At 41.0% G+C, this 24,818-nt stretch overlaps 1 protein-coding gene across 7 annotated transcripts in view; it reads right to left on the bottom strand.

The window, feature by feature from the left end:
* Positions 1 to 24,818, bottom strand: part of lrp1bb (low density lipoprotein receptor-related protein 1Bb) — a 387,404-nt gene that overhangs the window by 197,558 nt on the left and 165,028 nt on the right. For 4 of the 7 annotated variants that reach the window (XM_085136439.1, XM_085136444.1, XM_085136440.1 and 1 more), the window contains exon 1: positions 1,258 to 3,401. In XM_085136439.1, the coding sequence (XP_084992565.1) occupies positions 1,258 to 1,582 (325 nt within the window). In that variant the 5' untranslated portion in view covers positions 1,583 to 3,401. Of the gene's footprint in view, positions 1 to 1,257; positions 3,402 to 24,818 lie in introns of those variants that run through there. The other 3 variants (XM_085136443.1, XM_085136442.1, XM_085136445.1) reach the window with 1 other exon arrangement.

Below are 24,818 nucleotides of genomic sequence, written 5' to 3'. Positions count from 1 at the left end.
CTGATGAGGAACCTGGGCTGAATGTTAATAATAAAATGTTAATGTTAATTATTATAATAATAATAGTTGTGCTACCTTTTTCAGCTGCGTTGCAGCGTCGCGATCACTTACAAAGACCCATCTATGTCACAGTACTGCGAACGTGCTGCTGCGTTTCTTTATTAAAGATAATATATGTTTGTAAATAACAATGCCCCAGAGATTATACATAAACCAATCAGATGTGAAAGATAAATGAAGGTTTGCACGACTGTGCTGGGATGGGAAAAGCTGATTCTCCATATCCGTCTGCATGCAGCACTTGCAATAATCCCACCAAGTAATTGCTTTGTGATCGCTGCAATGTTTTTGTTTTAAACTAGATCAGACACGTCTCCATTAGCTCTTAAAAACATCATATTCCAGATAAGTTCATTGGACTGTCACCTCTGTAAACAGAGATCATTTAATTTAATAATAACACACTAAAGACGGTGAGTAATCACAGCAGTGCCCAAGCACTCGTATATCTGCAAGACAAATGAATGTCTACATGCAGTATTTAACTGAATTTAAAGGGGACGAGCGTTTCTGGTGATGTGTCGCGTTAATTTAAAAAGTACTGGTCCCACAGAAGATATCTCCAACTATCCCACTGTTGCGTGCTGCGAGAATGGCATGATATATTAGGTAAGAATTAAGGTACTGTGGACACGTCACCAGTTTATCACAGCCTAACACAGAAAAGCAAAACTCAGGCTCACACATGTGTTCAGTGCTGCCACATCACATGCAGCTAGCAAGAAGAAACCACAGAATCCAGAGGAAATCGCAAAAGACGCAGAAATCCAAGGAGGCACAGAGTCGATCAGCAGCTGTGGTCAACTTCAGTTTATCTCAGTCACATCAAAATGAGTCAAAGTGTCAAATGTGACTGTAAATGCTGCATGCATACTTTCACAACCCGTAGCAGACATCCACAGTCGGATTCACCTGCATTCAAATCATAGATTTAAATCACATATTTACATTTTTTTTCCTTTCACGTGTTTAAATTATGTTTTTGTTTCTATAAGTTTCGTCAGAATCACCAAAGCTGCATGAAGGAGGAAACAAATAAATAAAAACAATGCTTTTTGGGTAAAACACAGATAATGCTGTGTGCTGTTAGTACGAGTCTGCAAATGTGAAACTTTGTATCAAATGAGGAATTATGGCAGAATTTCATATGGCAGGTTTTTGTGCATCAGTAAGAAATGGATGGAATGAGAAACTTACACACGTGATCGGTTTCGTCGGACTCATCGGGGCAGTCGGGCTCGCCGTCACAAAGCCAGTCCTCGGGGACGCAGGTGTCGTGGTTGTGACAGTGAAATTCCCCTACGTCACACAAGATGTCTGGATGGCGTGAGCAGAGGGGTGGAGAAGGAGACAGAAGAGATGCAGCATGAGGTGATGGTACTGAGCAAACACAGGCATGAGCGCATGTTTCGGCAGAAAACATGCGCTGGGTGTCAACACAACAGGAGTGAATGGAGACGACGTGACTTCTGTCACTTTCAGTGCAAATGCTTGTGTGCAGAGGCGTTGTTGCACGCATCATCAATGCAGGAAGTCGAGAGAAACATACAGTATATAGAGTGTATGCACATCTTTGCTTACAATCAGCAGAGACTGTCCTTAAGTCAGCGGCATGTCGTCTGCAGACCGCGGCTCTTTATCAGAACAGGAGGCCACACATTTCTGTACAGGACAAAAAAAACTGGTGCTGCCCAGGCATTGTGGTTTTGACAGCTACTCTGCTCTAACAAAGACGCGATGTCCTTGGTGACTTGGAAAACTATTACAAAGCAACTCGGCGAGTTTGTTCTTATCTTTTTGCCTTCTCGGTATTGTGTGGAGTTCAGTGAAAGCCCAGTCAACTAAAAAGTCATCATAGCCTTTCAATACAGCGAGCATCTATCAAAGCGTTGACATGTTTCCTGCCGGTAGCTGTCACAGACTCAGTTCGATCATACTGCAGAACGACACCAGCTTTCACTAAAGATTTGACACCACAATATGACCTGCCGTTACTTCCCCTCGGCACAGAGCGAAAGCTGCAATTTGTTTCGAAGCTTAACCCACAGCCAATCAGACGGGCTCTAACTCCCCCTCCTGCTCGCTCGTTCCATCTTTTTCCCAGTGTGTTCCTAACCCATTAGTGGTGGGAGTGAAGCAAGTGGGGGATCAGGTCTGGAGCGTTTCAACAGTGGGAGTGATAATTCAACGCACTGCTGCCCCCGGCACCCTCCGGCAAATGCACCACCCTGGGACAAATCTGAAAAGGTCAAACATCTCATCCATTCCGCTCCTCGTATTCCCTCTGATGCAATATTTCAAATCTTACTATTTAAATCAAGGCCTTTTTTATATATGTGCAAAGTCCTTTTCTCAATTTTTAAAGGGGAACATTTTTAAAATTACACATGAAAGCACTCGAAACCTTAAACAAAAATAATAATTAAGATTCAGGTAAAAGGTAAGTCCAGCACATCGTCTTTATTTTGTCCTTCTGAGCTCAATATTTCTCAAAACTTCATTACAGCAGCACAAATAAGCCGGTGTCACTGAGCTTCTCTCAACATCATCAAACGAATTACATATTAGAGTCTTGGACGAACCACAGTTACACACACTTCCTGGTTTCTTTGGCTTTTCTTTTTCTCTCTTACATTTTCAGATCATCAAACAATTTTAAAAATAGAGATAACTCATGTAAATACAAAAAGTAGTTTTTAAATGACAGTTTCGTGTATTAAGGGAAGAAAGCAGCAGTGCTGCGCGATACTGCTTATTCTGGTATCGATCCGATACCAGTAAATACGAGCCAGTATCACCGATATCGATACTTTTGTCATTGAATTGCTAAATCTCAAATCATTTTCATGACCTTAAGTGTTTTTATGATGTTTCCTTTTTTATTACTAACTAGTTAAAACCCAGGACAGAGTTAGGACAAAGACAAACAGCAAAATCAGCACCGAGGAAAAAGAAACAGACAAAACATGTACACTCAAATTAGATAAATTTGGAGTTGGGATACTGGATGAAAACTGAGATATTTCTGTGCTTTATGTTTTGTTTGTCTTATTTTTTAAAAATAGCAAATCTTTGGAGGGATAACAAAGTCGGGCTGGTTAGCAGATAGCTACAGAAATATCATGAAATTTTAAAAAGGGGAAGAGTCAGTGAGCACAAGAATATTGCGTAATATTCAGCTTTTAAAAATCAGCTGAAGCCATTTTTATACAGGCAAGCTTTTGATTAATTTGTTGTTTTTATGTTGTATTTTACTGTTTTACATTGTTATTTGTTGTATTTCCATTCTTTTCATTTGGCATTTTCTTTGTTGTGAAGCACTTTGTGATTTTTATCTGTGCAAAGCACTAAATATAAATATATAAATATAAAATATAAATACATTTTACTTACTTTTTTTTTTAGAAAAATCTGAAATAAAATAAATAAATAAAAAACAAACCAGTAAACAATTGAAAACAAACAAGTACTGTTGACAAACTATAATACAAAAATTACAATTAAAATTCTCAACAACAAAAACAACTGGTGAAGATATAAATAATATCTAAACAACTCCCCCCCCCCCCCCCCAAAGCGTCTAAGTCATGGCGCAGCATGTAAACACACGGGGTGAGGGGGGGCATAGTGTGCCTGCTCTGCGCTGACACGGGAGCGGCGAGTGCGGCGACCTGGCTGTTTGGACGCGTCATTGAAGCTAAATCTAAAATCATTTTCATGACCTGAAGTGTTTTTATGATGTTTCCTTTTTGGAAACACTCTTCGGGACATTTTGTACCTCCACAGTCCCACTGAGCTTCTGATGAACGTTATTAGCACACTCTTATCCATGCACGAGGCCGTGAGTCGCACTCTTTCTTGTAGTGAATCGAGGCCTGGTCTTAGAGTCCTGCTGTACTGCTCTACCAACCAGGAGCCGGTGCTTTGTCTCTCTGGTGTGAGCTTTCTGAGCTGTGCTCGTGTAGTGACTCGTGCAGTCATGGAGAGCTGTTAGCCTCTTTAGCCAGCAGCTGTGGATAATGTCAGATGTTAGATCCAGCTCTTCATCCTGCAGCTGTTGGATGTCTGCCTTTGTGAGGATGACTAGTTCTTGTTCTGGGAAGTCGCCGTGTTCAGTCACTTGGTACTGGTGGTGCGTCACACCTCTTTCTCCCAGTTCTTCCAGCACTGCTCGGTGGTCTACCCCTGTGCTATTCCTCTTCCCTAATATTCCCACCTGCACTCTGGATGGTTTGTAGAGCAGGTCATTTGTTCCCTGCTCCTGTGACACATCTCGTAGGCCTAGTGGTCAGAACTGCGATCCTTTGTTCCCCCTTCAGGACATTTTGTACCTTTTTTCCATCCACGCTGCGTCTCCCAAGGCCCCCATTTATGACCTCAGTTAACCAATTAACTGACTAGTTTCTCAGATTTGGGCTTCCACTCTTCTTCTCCACAGGGAGCTTCCTCTACATGCATTCTTGATCTTATACACAACTGCTTATAGGATTATTTAACAGTATGAGCTCATTGGCTTCAGTGCACTGGAAAATGAAAAACACTATATAAAAGCTAAGTATTGCGCCGACATTATTTACATGAAATAGTAAAGCATCAATAAGCACATGCTGGGATTGAGGTTGGCAGGGACACGCTCACTTTGCCGAAGTCTCTAAGAGGATGTCTCCTATGCCTTCAGAGCTGAATTGATTATTCCTAAAAAGCAGAGGGCTGGTGACAGAAGGGCCATTTCCTCAGCTAGTGATGGAAACCATGAAAGAAGCTGTCCCTGGACCTCAGAGCAACCCAGTTACCCACTGATGTTCTACCTCCTTTCATGCCACTTCATCTTCAAAGCTAAGGGGCCAAATATGAGCAAAGCAAATGACCTCTTATGTCAATTCATCTTTCCCCTCTGCTTTTCCAAACAGGCTCGCCTTGACAGGCTGCTCCATCCCTGCAGCTTTTAGGGGACAACAGGGGGACGAACGCACAACTGAAGGAAAGTAACTGCTCCACTTTTCTTTTGTTCCTCTTCTATTCTGAAGATTGTTGTGTTTTCATAAGAAGCTGGTGGCGTAGCACACACACACACATGCGCGCACACACATATCACAGGAGTGATGATTGCAGGAGAACAAAAATGGAGCAAGAAAGACATTTTACAAAGGTGAGCTCCACCTTCTGCGGGTGAAGCACGCAGCCGTACGAGCTGCATTAGCAGTGGGAAACATTATTCCGAGCTTCATTCCAGACACCAGCAGCCGCACTGGCACAACACTGTGGCTCATTAAAGGCATTGAGCCTTTGAAATGTGCCAGATTTTCAGAGGAAGAAAGAGTTATTAAGAGGCAGGCAGACAGGGAAGATGGTTTGCAAACCTACCCAAGCAAGACCAGCCAGCAGTCTTTTGTAGTCTATACCCTGTATTGATCATTTTCTTTTCCTTTTTGTATGTAAGAATTCTGGAGTGTTGAGCCAATTATTCTGCCTGAATTGCTGTAGCATGAGCGCTCAGACATCACAACATATTTCTTCACCCTGCATGTTGCAATAAGGCATCCACTGTCCCGTTTGCTCTCTCCTATTCAATTCAGACGCACACAAGAGCTTAGGCCTCTATAAATCTTTCTAAACAATATTTTACTCCAATGAGGTAAACTACAAACTGCTAAGACCTTATAATCCCCTCAGTTGCATCAGACACACAGTTCAAAATATGGTACACTGGATAAGTCTTAAGCCAGAGGCCTGTTCAACAAACCTGTGTTATAAAAGCAGCAGTGCAGCACGTGACTGCAAAAGGTGCATTTAACACCAGCTTTGCTGCACAGCTGAAACAGAAAAAGCTGATCTGGGAATATTTATTAGTCAAGAGGCTGCTTCTTAAATAAGCTGCTCGCAGCTCATCCGACTTACTCGGTGCTACATTCAGCAGGACGCTGTGTGGGAATGTGACAGGACCAGAGGTGGTCGAGTAACAGTAGAACTACCTCAACCAAGTTTTACTCAAGTAAGAGTTAAAAAAGGTACTTGAGTACTGATCATAACATCTGATTTAAGGTTTAAAATGAGACAATCAGACAGAAATATATAGTTTAGTGCAAATTTTGGTATTTGAAAGACTGAAAAGAAAAAAAATACTACATATAAATAACATGATTATAAATAATAATGTAGGTAATAGGGCTGCCACAAACGATTATTTTGATAGTCGACTAGTCACCGATTATTTGACTAATCAGATCATCATCCATTGGACATAAAACGTACAGCTTATTGCACCAGCAGCATCTGCTCTTATATAACTATCATTAGCTTACAGCTTTAAGTGTTTAAGGTCTGTGCTAACTAAAAATAAAGACAAGATGATAGTTTATTAAATTTTAATGAAATCTGCAGATTGTTTCGGTGGAGTTTAATAAACTCCTTTCTATCTAAAATATAACAGGACACCGGAGTAAATTCTCGAGCATCTCCCACTTCTGATAATCAGCTGTCTGCTTGATGTTTATTCAGCTGTGTAAAAACTATAACTTTAATCTCAGCCAAACCGATTTACTCAGGAACAAATAAAATACTGAAAAAAGCCAAACAATAACATTTTTAAGTTATCTAAGTGACTTATATATCATGTTTAACCTGAGTAGCGAAAGACGGCGGTGGGTTTGAAAACGATTTGCCGGAGTCAGGTGTTCTCACGGCTCTAGTTAGCCTAGCCCCCGGCTAGCTATCGAGCTAGTGGCTAACAGACATCTCCGAAAACGTCGGAGCGCTTTTGAAAATATGTGGTGTCTTGATAAACTGAGCAGATATTTGAGGTTTACACAGCTACATTCTCGCCTGAAAATATGTTAAACGTTTATTTTGTGACCCAGAAAGAATAATAAGAGTAATATTAAAACTAACTAGCTGCCGCCATTGTTGGAAACTGAGCTGGGCCACGCTATGAATTCTGGGACACAGCTTCTTCTTCTTCGGGGTTTAACGGCAGCTGGCATCCTTGTACATGCAGTGCTGCCATCTTCTGTTTTAGTCTGTTATTACACTCTTAAATCCTACTACTTATTCCTGCGTCTTTTGGGATCTTACAAAGCTTCAAACGACTCGTCGACTATTAAATCAGTCGTCCACGATTTTGATAGTCGACGTAATCGTGACTAGTCGACTAATCGTGGCAGCCCTAGTAGGTAATAGGCAAATATACGGGTATACACATATTAGAACAGGGTAAAGTACTTCCAGTGACATATATGGTGTATATTGTCATTGCACAGTCATATAGTACAATAGTACAATGAAATTGGAACCAGTAAAATTACTCCCAAAAGTAAATGTAACTGAGTAAATGTAATTAGTTACTTCCCCCTCTGGACAGGACAGGGTAGTGCAATGGGCCTATGCTATATCTAAGGCGGTCGAGGTCATCGAGCAGCCAGAGAGAAGCAAACATGTCAGCGACACATGCAGATATGCTGGCGTGCACGAACACGAGCGTGTGGAAGATTCTGGTCAAAAACACACAAGAGGCTTTTTTTGTGACCACTGATCCTGTGAGTGCTGATAAGAAGAATGAAAGGAATAAGTACAAAGACCTGAGTGACTGTGACACCAAATCATGACGGCTCTCAGTCAGCAGCACAAGTACACAGACTGTGTGATATAAGAGCCACGTCTGCTTCCAAATGAGCCTTCATATCCGCAACTTCAAAAAAGCGATCAGCGTAACTGCTCTCGACAAACAGCAACATCAGCACCGAGGAAAAAGAAACAGACAAAACATGTACACTCAAATTAGATAAATTTGGAGTTGGGATACTGGATGAAGACTGAGATATTTCTGTGCTTTATGTTTTGTTTGTCTTATTTTTTAAAAATAGCAAATCTTTGGAGGGATAACAAAGTCGGGCTGGTTAGCAGATAGCTACAGAAATATCATGAAATTTTAAAAAGGGGAAGAGCCAGTGAGCACAAGAATATTGCATCTCATATATCACCAAAAACTGAATGCCTGTCTGAGGAAGAAAAACACGACTCTTTTAGACGTATCTACACTAACAGTGGGGGACTATAAAGAGAAGAGAGCCTACGCAGTCGAGGCTCTGACCTGGAAACAGTATTCTCAGAAGGTCGATACGTCAGCACTTAACAAGCAGGTAGTGCTCTGTGGAGCCATGAAATGGTGACAGGGTGAAGGTGAACGCACCGACACGGGTTTGATCTGCAGTGGGCTGCAGTCACAACCGGAAAAGGTCTCAGGAAGTTTGTGCCCGATGTGCTCAGAGTGCGCAGAGTTATAGAGTCCACAGACGCGCACATACATCAGCGATCTCAAACGTCTCACAGCGTCAGAGTCCACTTGGCATCCCGGCCGGCTGCAGGTCACATGCATTATGGATGAGTGTGGGGCTGTGAGCCAAACCAAGCAGGTTATTAAGCATAACAACAGTATAATGCGGTCTCTCCCTTAATCTTCATATCTTTAATCTGCCAAAAGATGCAAAGTAGTGCGATGCATCTCAATGACGCCTCGCACCTGCATAATGAATCTTTATTACAAGCGTATCTCTAGAAGTGACATACGCCATGTGCTATTTAGACTTAAATGCCATCCGCGTCAAATCTGATCAGCATATGAAGACGAGAGAGTGCCGTGACTCTGCTCGCTGATGAGCGATTGCAGAATGTCGCAGCACTCCTGGACGCACGCCCGCTCCGCTGCCCTAAATCTCTTTTTCTCGACTCCAGAAGTTGTTTTTCTCAATCCAGCTCGAGACAGAGCTTTGTTTGAGACGGGAGAAAATAATAATGTACTAAGACAGATAAGCAATTATGTTTACAGAATCTGAGATACCACATAACTGTCTCCAGGAAACACCAGATTGTACCCGCGGCCATCCACCGTGGCGATGCTGAGCAGCTCTGCATTCTCGACATGAAGCGGGTGAGAAATCAATGCTGTAGGCTTTGGGGCCTTCATTAGATATCGCCTGACCTTCACTACAGAGAGAGGTCACTTTTATTTTCGAAACAACAGCAGGGGCATGTCAACAAATTATTAAAAGGCAGCACTGTAGGAAAAGTTTCAGGAGACAATGGTGGAACGGCCTCCTGCTCCTTGGCACAAATCCCTGCACCAGTAAACAATGAATGATTCATGAGAGCGATCTTAAGCTGCGTTCCTACCCTTTTATCCCACCGCCGAGGATGCATTTATGAAGAAATAACTATATTACAAGAATTATGTGAACAAGGCATGAATGATGTTGATATCTGACACGTTTTCTGATACGTTACAACTTCAATAACATTAAGAGAGCGCGAGGGAAATGAATCCCGATAACGATCATTACTGTTCATATGATCACAGTTATTAAAAGATTCATAACTTATTAAAACAGCTCTCAAAACATTCTGATTTCCTTTGTGGGGTTTTGATGAGTTTACTGTCTTATTGCACAAACATTTGCTAACAGTGAAGTCAAAGTAACCGAATCCTCGCTAAGGTTAAGGTGAGCGAGCTCTGATTTATCAGACGGGTCTGTGCTGGTCTCGCCAACAACAATCAGAATGAATTCACCTGATGCTGAGTTACAGGGATTTATTGGTTTGATTTTGGGGGATTTCTTTCATTTCCTGAAATTCTCTCAAACCCATTTTATTGATTGATTTATTTAAGATGAGCATGTTAAAGCTTTTACTCGGGTTAGCCGCCGCGCCGTGCTTTCTCATGACAAGATGCAATGTCTTATAATTGCCTGTGAAGATTTTACAGTAAATGTCTCCAATTTGAACGAGAACCGAGCTCTTCACACCTGATCTGACTGAGGTGTCAGGTGAATGTGTAGCTCTTAATTGGATCAGATGTGCAGCCGTCTGCAGGATGTCTACAGCGCAAAACATGCAAGCTAAGTGGGTCTTGAGGACTGGGCTAATTAACAGTAGTGGAAAGGAAACGCTTAGCAGATGGATCAGCGTGGCAGTGCATCCACATGACAGCCAGAAGTAATCTTTTGAAATTTAAGAGCTTAAAGGATTATTAATGTCGTTTTCTGTCACCCTGGCTCTTGTTTCATGAGCCGTGACCGCAGCAGTGGTCACAAAGTTACAAGAATCAGAGTTCCTGCGTTGCTCCGCTGCTTAATGACAAAGACGGGCAACTTAAAGCGTGATCAAAGTCCACGCTGACGACACAGAGACGCACGCCGCTGCTGTTACACGTGTTTAAATAGCAACGTTACTGCTGTGACTGTCACTTTGATTCTTCTCTCACATTGCTAAAAGCCACATTGTTTACCCTGCAGACTGCCTTGTTGTCCTGACTTGCTGTGCTTGTCGGTACAATATGCATGTGTCAAAAACATATATATGAATTTAAATTCAAACATCAGAAACATATAGTAGATATTTCCAGTATTTTGAGTGCACTTCACTCTACTGCAAGGAACTTATAAATAGGACTCTGTGACTCTACCTCGGAGACGATCCGATGATTTTCATCACCTGAGCTGACAGACTGTTGAAATCTGTGATGCCAGTCGAGAAACCGGGGCATTAAAAAATCCACATTGCTATCTGTAAATACAGCTGCCTTATTGACATGAACAACCTTATTTTGCTAGAATAACATGTTTACATTACGATTAATAAATGCATTATTAGCACAATAAACTTTTTAATGAAAACATAGACACAGTTTCAGAAGCTCAGCTTAGCAAAACCTGCAAACTGCATGTCTAGAATCTGAATTCAGACCTCACATTTGACGTGTCAGCTGTGATCGAGCGCATCCACTTTACCCACAGGGTAACCTGTCAAACTAATGTTCTTGTTCTAAACTATACATCGAGATCATCTCCACATGGAAGAGCTTTGTTGGCTTTTTCAGATGCAAATTAATTCCAAAGACCGTTGAAGAGGTGTTGATTTAAGCTGTTAGGTGTATTAACTCAGTGTGAGGCCAGATTTCCTTTAATTGTTTTTTACTGTGTAAACAATGCAGCAAACCTGCTGTTTGAGAATTTATCAGAAGAAGAAAAACTTTTTGCTTCTTAGTTTGTCCAAATTAAATCAGTAAGTGTGTGAGGATGGTGTGTGAGGATGAATAGCAGGGTAAGAAATGAAGATGAGCTCGGAGCTGTACAGTTTCAACCTCTTGAAAATGGGCTGAAACCTACGTATGTGAATTTCATTTGCATGAGAATGTGTCATTATACCGCCAATAATAGAAAAGTACAACCCCCCAAAGCCGCTCCTCGCTTGGCCCCCTTTCTGTGCTCCATCCAAGGTCACCTAATCACTGTGTTCCTTCAAAGACCTCTATCTTAACCAGCTGCAGTGTGAGAGATTTATGCCCCACTCCATGTCATGATTACCAATCAGGTGGAGTAATAGCTGCTTAAGTAGACGGGTTTTTGTCATCACTGAGGGGTGAAGTGCCAGTCAAGGTTTCCACCGCGAGGCTGTGGGCATGTCGGTGCCTTGGGTGTAGCCTCCAGATTAAACAGCATTATCAGAGTGGAGTGAAGCCGTTATGGTGAGAGATCACATCCTCCCGGCCTCCTCACGGTGCAAAGAGGCGGCCGTTATTTAACAACTCCACACTCGACTTCAATTCAAAATCACCTCGTAAAAACACAACACAAAAACAGTATGTTTGCATTCTTTATTTCAGCTACAGAGTTAGAAAAGATAAAACAACGAGTGACTGAATTAAGATTATATATATATTTACATTTTGATTCTCCTCTAACATAATACGGCATTCATCCTGCTGTGGGCACAATGCTTACAGTCAAAGCATGTGAGATAAATGACTGATGTCCCATCTGCTGTTTTCAGTTTATCCAACAGACTTTTTCCAACAGACACCTGATAGACAGAGAAGAAGTCATCTTCTTCTTACACTACTACTAAAAAAATATTTATTACTTTAAAAATCCTCTGAAAAAGGTCATGTTTTACAAGACTGCAACTGGACTTTGGCCTTTCTTCCCCTGGCACAAAGGGCCAAAGACATGCGTGTTAAATTACTTGGGTGTGAATGAGAAAGTGTGTCTCTCTCTGTGAACTAGTGATGGGATTTCCGGCTCTTTTTAGAGATCCGGCTCTTTCGGCTCGGCTCACTAAAAAGAGCCGGCTCTTTCGGCTCCGAACCGGCTCTTCAGGTTGTTTTGTTGCTTTAATTATTTAATCATTAACAATAATATAAAATTATGCAAAAAAGGAATTACTAATGTTAAAAAAAAGTGGTTTTATTTATATATGTTTATATATGGCCCCTAGAGACAAAGCACGTACAAACTCTAAAGCACATTTCTAGCGTTTACTGAACTTCCAAAACAGAGCTACTAGATCACTTAAATTACACAACTGAAAGCATGTGTGTATTGTTTGTGTATTTATAGACAAGCACTCATATTTATTCAAATAATTAAAAAAAAAAAGTTCATTTACCTGTTATTACCACACACCAAATCCGGTTGTTGATAGTGGCTACACAAGCCAGGAAGTAAGTAACAAAAGCTCAACACTGGACCCAGCATCCTGGAGCACTTCTGTTGTCTTTTGTACGTGTTTTGGAGTTTGTACATGCTTTGTCTCTAAGGGCCACCATAAATACTTTATTTATTCACTCCACATAAAATGTAATAAATAAATCATATAATACAAAAAACAACTATTTACATTTTAAATTTTTAACTATTTAAATTTTCAGCTTTTTCCTTTTAAACAAATTTAACGTGAAACAACACAAAACACTGCAAACCACAACACAATTAAATATAAATTAAAATATTAAAACAAAAAGAAGATGCACATTCTCTGTCATATGGGCCTGTATGATTTCTGAATCCTTTATCATCTGCAACTGAAAATAGTGGATGATTACTATACCTTTCTAATGTGACGTTGTTGTCCCTCGCTCTCTTTCTCTCTGGCTCTGTTCCTGTGCTACTGCGAGTGTAACTAACGCCCCTCCCCCCTCTGCCCAGCGCAAAGTACAGGCCGCGCGTGCGGAGTTTAGCGGAAAAAAGGGCGAGAGAGAGGGTGAGAGAAAGAAAAAAAACCCCTCACAGCTCCCAATAAGGAGCCGGCTCGCGTCGTTCACTTCAAAGAGTCGGCTCTAAGAGCCATTTCGTTCGCGAACGACCCATCACTACTGTGAACCCCACACAGCCATATGTGGCACAAGTGACTATGGCTACGTTCACACTGCAGGCGAAAGCGCATCAAATCCGATTTTTTTGACCCTATGCGACCCATAATCGATCATGGTATGTCAGTGTCAACGGCACAAATCCGATATTTTCAAATCTGATCTGGGTCACTTTCGTATGTGGTCCTGAATCCGATACATATCTGATGTTTTAGAAAGCGACTGCTGTTTGATGGTCACGTCGCATTAAATCCGTCTTTTACGTCACTGACACAGGACAGACGCCAATTATCAGCGCCGGAGAAGACATTGCGAACGCTTCCTGTCCATCCAGTGAAACTGTTGGGAAGACAACGTTGGAGAAACGTGAACATTTTATTTGTACTGTATAATCTGCAGATTCTGACAGAAATCTGCAACTATCCTTTGAAGCAGCGCTCCTCTAAAACAGCAATAAGGATCATTATTAGGTTATTTACATTATTATGTAAATAACAAAATAACTTAAAGCAAAAATTGGGAAACGTGAAGTCAGAAGTCTTTATATTAAGGTGCATCAGTCAAACAATACTGTTGCTCTGGTTCTAAACAGAGCGCGTTGTGTGTGACGTCTTCTTTTGCGCATGCGGCCGCTTTGAGCGTTCACACTAGAGCGCGTTTGCTGTCGCATTTTATTTGCAGTGTGAACGAGCAGACAAAAAAATCGGATTTGATCAAAAAATCAGAATTGAGCATCAAGACCTGCAGAGTGAACGTAGCTAAGAATATTAATAAGAGTCGTGTGTAGCGATTATGTTGTTCCATAGTATCACATATTAGTTACATTTTAACCTCTTAAGTGGCCATAGCCACACTTTATTATTTAATGTGAAGCCAAAATCAGCAACAATAGTTTGACTGTTCATATAGTGAAAAAAAAACAGCCCTTCACTTGGCTAATGTGACATTTATGTCTCATTGCTTGCCATTGGACCATAGAAACATGCGATTAAGATGGACTTGCCCTTTATTTAAGGTTTTCAACTTTAGTTATCAGTGAAATCTGCAAAGCTGCACAGCTGGGAGTTAGCTTACGCAGATCTGATTAGCCTCGTTCCAACACGTCCCTTCCAATGTTACTCACAACACAAACCGGCCTTTTAAGCCATGATAGTGGTGTGATCGTTTTACTGGGATATGAACCAAGGGCTAAAGAAAATGCTTCCCGCGAGTATTGCTCTGTTCATGCATAAAACTCTTTTTTATAAAGATATGTACAGTGTCATCGATCTATCTAAAAAAATGTCCTGATGTTCAGTATAGCTTCATCTATCACTACGGCTGTCCTTCTCTGCTTGTACAACACCACGACAGGCTCACATGTGGTCCGATCCAACAGACGAGCTGCTGTAGCTCAGATTCCAGAAAAAGTTCATGCTGGTTCTGGTAGAAAGGTGAAGAATGGCAGTTTGTTGTGTATGGAGCTCCATCAGTCAAGGTGCCCATGTCCAGGCAATGTTACGCTGCTGGGAACTGTGCTAATGCTCTGCTGGGAAACCTTGTGTCCTGCCATCCATGTGGAAGTTTATTGATAGGGACCACTGCCACCTAAGCATGTTGCAGAGCACATACACCGTGCTCCCTCTTTCAGCAGGATAACGCATCCTCCCACAAATCAGGAAAGGTTCTGGAACAGTTTGAGGATCACAGCAACCAGTTTGAGTTTGAGGTGCCGACTTGGCCTCCAGATTCCCCAGAGTTCAATCCAATCGAGCATCTGTGGGATGTGTTGGACAAGCAAGTCTAATACATGGAGGCTCCACCTCACAGCTTACAGGACTTAAGGATCTGTTGCTAACATGTTGATGCAGAAACCACAGCACACCTTTAGGCGTGTAGTGGAGTCCATACCCTGATAGGTCAGGAGGAAAAACACTATATTACACAAAAGAAAGGAAATGGAAGAATGCAAATGAGGAAGTAAATGGTCTTCATACTGGTTGTGCAGTATGGTTTAAATAAAGGTTAGGTTAAATACTTATGGTTTACTGAGTCACCGTAGGGTTCATGATGCACTGTGTTTCTCATCGTCTGCTATGACTCAACAAATTTAGGGAGTCACAGAGTTTTCTTCATACAATAGAGCCAAGACATAAAGTATTTAACTGTAACTTCTAACAGCCATAAAAGTCAACCGCACATATTAGCAAGGCTGTTATTATTGCAGTACATCCTGTAACCTTTACAATAGAAGCATTTCAATAACTCATGAATTTATCTTGACTCTCTGTTATCATATTGCTAATGCTAGTGCACGTATAAGTGGTTCAGTATCTGTAATGAGTGTGAGGAAATGATAAGAAATATTTATTACATGTTAAACAAAGCGTGGAACGACGCCGAGTGCTTCTCACATCCCAGCCTCAAGCAAAAAACAATCTGCCTCCATTAATATTTCCTAAAAGAGACAAAAATCTCGATTCCTTTCCAAAGCTGTGGGACAGGAAGAGCAGCTTCTGCCCTGCAGATATGTAGTGTGATCTGTATTATAGGCTTGTATGAAAGGCCCTGCAGAGTCTTGAATGAACCAAAAAAGCAAAGATAAAACAGCATTTGTGCTTTTGTAAACTGTGACCACTCGTTGGCCTTTTCCAGTATTTTTCTTTTTTTATGCAAACCATTTCCATCGTCATACATATTTATGTGAAACTAACGTCAGGATTTACGCACTCGGTGCAACAATTTTATCACATATACACATTATTTTTGAAGGGCCCTGGTTACGCGCACGTTTCCAGGGTAAAATAAATCTGATATGATCTGAAGCGCAAAACAAGACGGACACAGGACAATGGGCCGGTGGACCAGAAGGGTGCGTTTGCCCTTTAACTTTGCATAAAGGTCACATTTTAAAATGGAAATTATTTTTCAAGGAGGGTCTCTGAATATCACAGCTTTGGGGATTTTATGTTGGTCTACTGCAGGCAAAAGTTGGGTGGCGAGAAGAGAATATTTTCAGTTTTCATTAAGCTTCAAGCAAAATCAAAAAATGCTGCTTTTAGACATTTATAGTTAGATATCAGCATGCTGCTGTCAGATAGTTTCAGTTCAAACAAATTTTATTTATATAGCACCAAATAACAACAGTCACCCACTGAGCTTCGTATTGTAAGGTAACCAGCCTACAATAATACAGCCCAACTACAATTACTTCTCAATTTCTGTTTTAATATAAAACCTATAAAGTCTTGAAAGGACGCTCCTGGTGGCTCTTTAATTATCTGCCCCTTAAGCCTTAATTACATTTACACCAACTGTAAGAAGTACTAACAATGTGTGCAGTACACAGATACTTAAACCAACGTTACACATGCAAAGTGTTCCAGCATCGCCGTAGTCATATTTTTCCATGCTTATTTCAGAAACAGCAATTACACAAACAAAACTCAATTAGACGTGCATTTTTTTTTATCTTATCCATCTCAGGAGGACAGGGATTAAATGATCAAAGTATTTGAGACATAAACTATTGAAACCTCTCCACAAACACCAAGCGAGCCCCAGTCTTCTCTGAATGCAACTGAAATGAAAGAGATTGTCTGTATTGATGCCGCTGTTGGCAGTTATGACTAAAATCCATCAGAGAAGTCGATCAGGTCGGCCTCTTTGGGGCATGAAAGTGAGTCAACAGAGGGAGGATCAGATCTGCTTTATTGCCTGATTAAAATCAATTTGGTGTGTCCGATGCTGAAGGTGGAGGGATGGAAAATTGTTAAGCGTCTCCTCCTCCCCCACTATCGAGTGATTATAATGCGAGCGTGAAAGCTACACCTCCGTGACTTCAGGTGGCACAGGGAAAATAGGAAAAAGGCCATCCCATGTGCCCCGTCATGCAAAACAGACAGACGCCACTAAAAGGTTACGAGATGCCTTTTTTTGATGTGTCGTGGTAAAAATCGTTTTTGTATTAGAACAAATAGCCCCGAGTTTGCCTTCTGCACACAGGCACAACTTCACTCGATCCACTTTCACTCACTCATCGTGAATAATAATACAGATTTATCACTACTGCTTTGAAAATAAATGCTGTAAACATACCTAACAGCACACCAATAAGCATAAATGCTCAGTCAATCGTTAAGCCTTTGACTTTTTCAAATATCCTTTCAGGTCAAATTAAGTGAGAAAATAAGAGTTCAGTAGTGCCACCCAAAACTGATGACAACAAAGTCTAATTGTGGAATTGTGCAGCTCGCCTCATTACTCGATGTGTGACCTTTATGCAGCTGATGAACAAGGCTGGCAGCAACTTGTAGATTTGGGTTAATATGTGCAGGACCATAGATGCTCTTTTTAAATGAAGCATGAGGATAGCTTATTAGGGGGAAAATAATAGTAAAACAACTTACATGACCTTTAAAGAGCCTTGTTAAACATCAGCACAAACATAAATACAAACTTTACTGTAGCAAAGCACCGAGCAGTAAATTAGGATTTCATTTGACAAAAATGGCTTTAAAAACAACTAAAAACAACAATGAAGTCAACAGCGAGGCATGTTTGTGTGCTACGCATCGCTGTGGTCCTCACAGTCATCAGTGAGCAAACTCCCAAAACATAATCATTTTCCCTCTTTCATGTCTCCGTTTCTGAGGTCGGACCGTGTCGTTTACAGTAGCAGTGATACGTTGTCACGGTAACATAGAGTAAATATTTGTGTGAGCGGCCGCCGTTAACAATAATGATCAAAACGAGAGAGATAATCAATGTCAGCGCTTGAGATGCAGCTATGAACTACCTGCTGCGGACGTGAGCAGAAACTCCACAGCACAGCAGATCAGTTCATCTCATGCATGGACACACTCGTATGTACTCGTGTCCTTTCATATCCCAATGTGAAGTGATGTGTGTCAGCTAATGGAACTTCATCATACTAATTATCATTGCTCCCTTACCCATTTTACAAGTTCACTGGTTTCATAAATTAGGTTATACTGAAGGCATTACTGCATAAATATTTATTTTAGATACACTTCCTGCCAAATAAAGTGACAAACACACACTCGGATTCTTCATCTGAAGTTCCAACATTAAGCTCGGTCGGTTATCGAATGTTTTTGTTAAGGTGGCCGATGGTCCAGCTGCATCTTTCTGTTACACACAAAGTGACCTTTGCAGTTAATGCGCTGACACCACCGGTGCAGCAATGCAGCCCACCAGCTGGGACCTTTGTGTTTGCACTTCTTTTTAGGGTCACTTTAACTCAGTGGTTATGTTCAGGCACTACAAACAGCTTAGTTAAAGGAAAATATGGCTGAGCTGGGAGGGGCAGAGCTCACTGGCTCTGACACTACAAACTACTCTGAAAGCTGTTAAACAATTTTCTGTGATGCAAACACTTTCAGTAGTGCATATGCATGTAAGCTAGCAACCCACAGACACATGACAAGCAGATGTAAAAATATCAGCATTGTTGAAGGTGGCTCAAAGATTTACAGAAAGACAAACGTCAAAGGAATATCAGCATAATTTAAATCAGGTATTTTTCTCTTACAGTGGAGGTTAGAGTAAGTTGTTGTTTTTATTACCAAACTCGATTAACTTAAAAAAGCATCTGAACGCTGTGGCTGATGTGATATGGAGAAAAATACTTTAAAAGAATTATATTAGCTTTGGAAATCTCTCCCAGAGTCTCGAGCGATTTTGTTTGTAAAGATGAGCACCGTTTTAGTTATATTCAATTTTACTTATATTTATTTTTACAGCACCAAACAACAGTCGCCTCAAGGTGCTTTATATTGTACAGTAGATCGTACAATAATAACAATCATTTGACCCCCTATGAGCAGCACTTTGGCGACAGTGGGAAGGAAAAACTCCCTTTTAACAGGAAGAAACCTCCAGCAGAACCAGGCTCAGGGAGGGGCGGGGCCATCTGCTGTGATTGGTTGGGGTGAGAGAAGGAAGACAGGATGAAGACATGCTGTTATTTTAATAATTTTATTTGATTTCTGTTTGCCCGTCACAATCTGCTCTCTGTCATCAACAGAATTTTTCCAAATAGAGATTTTTTTTATTTTCCAAACAGTATTTTCTGTGCAGATTCATCACAATCAGCAGGAATGTTCAAAACACACCAAAACTGCAGGACTGAAACATTTATGGAGCTGTCCAACTCCACTGAGAGGCATGGTTATTAAACCCCAGCCTCGTCATTCTTCAGCTCTTCTTTACTGTTTAAATTAAAAACAGCTTCAAGCCAAATGGGTTTAAAAGGTTTATTGCAACATTTTAAAAGTGTACAGCAAATCAATACATGCAAATAAAAACGAGGAGGGAGCAGACGCCAAACAACCATCGACAACACTGTCCGAGCAGCTCAGACACATGTAGTGGCTCATTTCTGCAGACCAGGTATTTCCACAGGTGTGGATTTGAAAGCCGTGTTTACTTTCTGCATTTTTAATGAAATACAGTCAGAGATGGAGAGTCAAAGTACGAGCTCAGAGCAGCAGAAGATGAAAACTAGACTACTTGACATCCACATTCAAGACAGACTTTTTGTCTCTTTCCCTTCTGATTTTTTTTATTATTATCTTGTTTTCAAAAGTCAAGTACACTAGAGGGAGGATGAAGAGAAAACTCATGTAATATGTATATGAATAGTGAAGCTATTTGACCAAAAAGGGACGCTTCATGGAAGAAAACGTGCTGCTGTTTGACCAACCTGCCATTCTTAATACACACATACAGGTACTGGCATACTTTAACTATTCTCTGCATACAGTAACCGCAAATATTCAGCTTGTTTAGAAAGTTAAGGCAGTAGTATTAAAACTAAAAGCTAAACATTACCATTCCTCGCATTATCTGACGTAGATTCGTCAGGATAATCGGTCGACTTCGGCCTGTCTGCGATAACGCCAGCGTCTTATTATCGTTCCTACACGTTTTTCTGGCATTCCTAACAATTCTGTCAAAAACAGCAGCTTTGTCTTGTTTATTGTCCAATGAATTACAGCAATTTCAGCTGAGAAAAGAAGCTGAAAGCTTTCAAGCTTTGCAAGACAAATGATAGCAATCCCTGCTCTTGAAAAGATGAAGAAGGCTTTCAAGCTTTCAAGCATGACAGTTAAAGAGAGGGTTTTGTACTTTGTATGGTACTCAACATATTCACTGACTGGCAACCCAAAAAAACCCCAAATTCTACAATGACATGTTTCTGCATACTGAAGGACGGGGTGTTGATGGGGCTCCTTTTCAGTGTTCTCTAATTAGTTTCCTAATTTAGGCCAAAAACCATGACAACAAACTTTGAACATGTCTAAATGTCTCATGTGGAACAAAAGAATAATCAAGTTTTACTGAGTTTGTTTCTGAGGTGAATGTTATTGGATAAAGTGCAGAAATATTTCAAAATCAACAATAAGGAAAAGATGTCTTCAGCGGCATCAAATATTGAACTAAAAGGTGAATTCAGATGTCTTCCCCTCTCATTACCTCCTTTCTTACTTATGCTTAAAGATTGGCTGTCAAACGTTCCCCGCTGGTTTTTTCACGGCTGCTTTTCAGAGGAGCACGATAGCTGGTAGCTGTTTGCGAGGAGTGAATAAGGGCTGGCATTTTGCTATCCCTCCAAGACACGGCTGCGGTGCCAGTGAGGCGCGAGCACAGTGGGGTGTTGGAAAGAGACATGAAACATCATTCAAAATTGAAGTTGTTCAAAGTGAATCGATGTGAGAAAAACCAGCCAGTGCCTGCGAGTGTACGTGTGGATCCTCCTAGTGGGTGATACTGCCTCAACAAGACAGTGATGGTGCAATCTGAGGGGGATTCAAAGGAACACAGTTTAACATTAAACAGTTGGAGCATATTTTTCACTGAACTCCCAAGGCAACGCTGTGTCAACACCTGAATCTAAGCTTATGCATATTTAATGAAAGACTGTAGTAGTGTTGCTCTGATGAAGACCTCATTAGGTACAAGATGTAAAACCTATCTTTCAGGTCTGGTGCCGACAGCTGAAATGATTATGTATCTTACTTACATGCACAGGGGAAAAAACGAGGTAAGCTTGGCTATTTGTCTCCACAGGAAACGCGTGTGGCCAGACTCAACATATGACTTCATTTCATGAGTAACTGGTTTTTACCTCCGGAGTTTCCAACATGGAGACTCAAGAAAGAGAGCAGCAGGATTCATGGGAATAAAAAATAAAGGCTTTATTATTTAAAATGTGCAAATGAAAATTAACCTTCATGGGTTAGAAACACACGGAAACTTCCTTTAAGATCTGAATGCAGTGAGACCAGAGCACGAACATAATAAAACACACTGTCCAAACAAGTGACTTTAAATATGCATCCATTTTATTGCACATATTAACCGCACTCCGCTGTGTTTGCATTTGAACGGAAAGAATTTGAAAGTAAGTTTCCTATTTCATTTTCATTTCTCGAGCATTTCAAACAAAAACAGCAGTTATGGAGCAGTAAGGTGGATCAAAACCAGTAATCTGATTACACTTTAAGTTCTGTGCCAAAGCAGCCAACAGGTTATAAAACACTGTTAATCAGAAAATGCTGTTTGTAAGACGATTAACTCGAATGTCTGGTGTCCTCGTGTAATAAATCCTCGAGTCACTGCAAAGCGTGTGCAGAAGGTTCATGTGCAACATCAAGTCACGACTTTAAGTCTAGTTAACTTCAGGCAGGTGAAAAAAATGAAAAAAAGTTCTTTAAATCAGGTATTTTTCTCTTACAGTGGAGGTTAGAGTAAGTTGTTGTTTTTATTACCAAACTTTAACTTAAAAAAGCATCTGAGCGCTGTGGCTGATGTGATATGGAGAAAAATACTTTAAAAGAATTATATTAACTTTGGAAATCTCTCCCAGAGTCTCGAGCGATTTTGTTTGTAAAGATGAGCACTGTTTTAGTTATATTCAGTTTTAGTTATATTTATTTTTACAGCGCCAAACAACAGTCGCCTCAAGGTGCTTTATATTGTACAGTAGATCGTACAATAATAACAATCATATGACCCCCTGTGAGCAGCACTTTGGCGACAGTGGGAAGGAAAAACTCCCTTTTAACAGGAAGAAACCTCCAGCAGAGCCAGGCTCAGGGAGGGGCGGGGCCATCTGCTGTGATTGGTTGGGGTGAGAGAAGGAAGACAGGATGAAGACATGCTGTTATTTTAATAATTTTATTTGATTTCTGTTTGCCCGTCACAATCTGCTCTCTGCCATCAACAGAATTTTTCCAAATAGAGATTTTTTTTATTTTCCAAACAGTATTTTTGGAAAATAAAAAGAAATAAAATAAAAACGAGGAGGGAGCAGACGCCAAACAACCATCAACAACGCTGTTCGAGCAGCTCAGACACATGTAGCGGCTCATTTCTGCAGACCAGGTATTTCCACAGGTGTGGATTTGAAAGCCGTGTTTACTTTCTGCATTTTCAATGAAATACAGTCAGAGATGGAGAGTCAAACACAGTACGAGCTCAGAAGAAAAATATAATTATTTGCAGCTTCCTGGGTTAGAGGCATCCAATCAGAGATGAAATGGGAAACCTGCAGTATTGACACAGACGGGCGCCCCGGGACGAGGGCTATTCATGAGAACAATGCTGGATCACACGTCTAATTGTTTACAGAGCTGCTAATAATTTGAAGGTGTTTGACACACATCACGTGAATGTTCTGAACGTAGTGTACGATGGCTGCGTGAGTGCACGCCACACAACATCTTTGCAGACTGGAAAAAAACAGACCTTCGTGGCTTTTGCTGCGACGCTTTAGTGTTCAGCTCTTCACGGTGCATTTGCATAAAACTGTGCCGAGCAGCTTCACACAAACCACACATCAAACACTCGCCTCTGACATGAAACTGACACATGTTAATGGTTTTATAGGGAAATTATTAAGAATCTGTTGATGGGCGAGAGCGGGGAATGCAGCGGCCTGTATGAGTGAGCAATTCCCAGGTTTCAAGCACACGGCCGCGCGATAAAGAAGCTGTTGTGGACTCGCCGCCCTGGCTGAATTAGCAGGAAATCTGTGTCTGGGCTACACGCCTTACATACTGCAGAAAAATATGCAGGCGTAGTCAAAGTGACCTGTGTTAGCTCACTGGTTAATAGCTGTTTTGGGAGCAGTACTGATTTAATGTTTCCATTATGTGAGAGCAAATAAAGCAGTGTCAGTAATTAGATTTTAGTTGACAAGCCCAGACAACACAGCCTCGTTAGCAGGACGCAAACAAATGATTCATTCTTACGTATATGCTCCGGCACAGCTTTGTGATGTTTCTCCGTCACTGTGAAATGACCCAGTTTTAACAGACTCGTTCTTCAAAACAAATGTTTTATGTTCAAGCTCTAAAGAAAACTTTACTGACTATCCTGACGCACCCATCCGTGTGTCACTGTAGGTTTGGGTGGCTGCAATTATTCCTGGTACCCACACCGGATCTGAAGCTTTTCCCACTGGATTCCAGTTGGAGGAAATGGGGAACAAAATGCACAGCTCTAGTTCAGAACACGCATGAACTCCAAAGTAATATTGAGCAGGAAATCAGGCCAGAGCCTTCAAAGTTACAAAACGTCTCCGTCTTTGTTACCCTGCACAGGAACTGGATCCTGGCTGGGTCGTTGTTAGTGATCGGAGCAGTCGGGGCTCGTTTGAGGAAAGTGGCATCAAACCTCCTACAGACCAGAACACGTGTGTCAGCTGCATACAGACGCCTATGAGAGTGTTGTAATAAATGACTGACTGTTCCAAGGACACTCACTGTGGAAATGCCACTGTGGAAAAAGCAGGCAAGGCAAAGGAAACAAGTTCATAAATAAAGCATAGCTGTAAAAAAAGTTATTTTGTTCTGATTTACTTCAAATTTAATCTATTTTATGTCCTTTACTGAGTGCCTGACAGTTTATAGTTTTGGGAGCCGATTAATGAACACTCCCTCTGTGTCACATTGAAAAATTTATGTATTTTACATGAAAAATGACCTCTGAATGTTTTGAGTTTGAGCAGCTTAACGGTCAGCATGTGAGAGCCTCACCAGCTCACACAGATACAGGTGGTGTTGTGCTATTACTCATTTTTCAACCTTGTTTGAATTCACTTCATAACGGTGCAATCGTTTTAAAAAAGAACTCTGCATTTAAATTTCTCCTACTTCCAAGCCAAGGATATTATAATTCCACTTATACTTTTTTATTTTTTAACCACAAATGCAAAGACAAGGGGAAAAAAGACACGTCTAGTACCTGATTGGATTTGTCAGCCATGCACATGACCACAGGCGGAAACACGCTGTTGTAATTTCACACCAAAGCGGGGCTCATGTTATGGCACTCTGTCACTGTGGAGAGGGTATAGTAAATTTCCACTTCTACAAGACGCTGCTCACAATGACCAGATCTGCCCTATTTTCTCTCGCCTGATTGCACCGACCTCACATGATGAACGATCTCCTCAAGAGACAGAAAACAGGGCCTGTTGTTATTGATGATCTCAATTAATAACCTGCCACACCACCGAGGATTCGCCCATTCAGCTCTTTGTATAATGTCAAAAAAAAAAGACACTGTGCGGGCGACTTATGTAAACAAAGAAAAAAGTATCATCCTGAAC

Source organism: Neolamprologus multifasciatus, chromosome 16, assembly GCF_963576455.1.
Source record: "Neolamprologus multifasciatus chromosome 16, fNeoMul1.2, whole genome shotgun sequence".
NCBI classification, from domain to species: domain Eukaryota; kingdom Metazoa; phylum Chordata; class Actinopteri; order Cichliformes; family Cichlidae; genus Neolamprologus; species Neolamprologus multifasciatus.
This window is presented reverse-complemented; position numbering and strand designations above follow the sequence as displayed.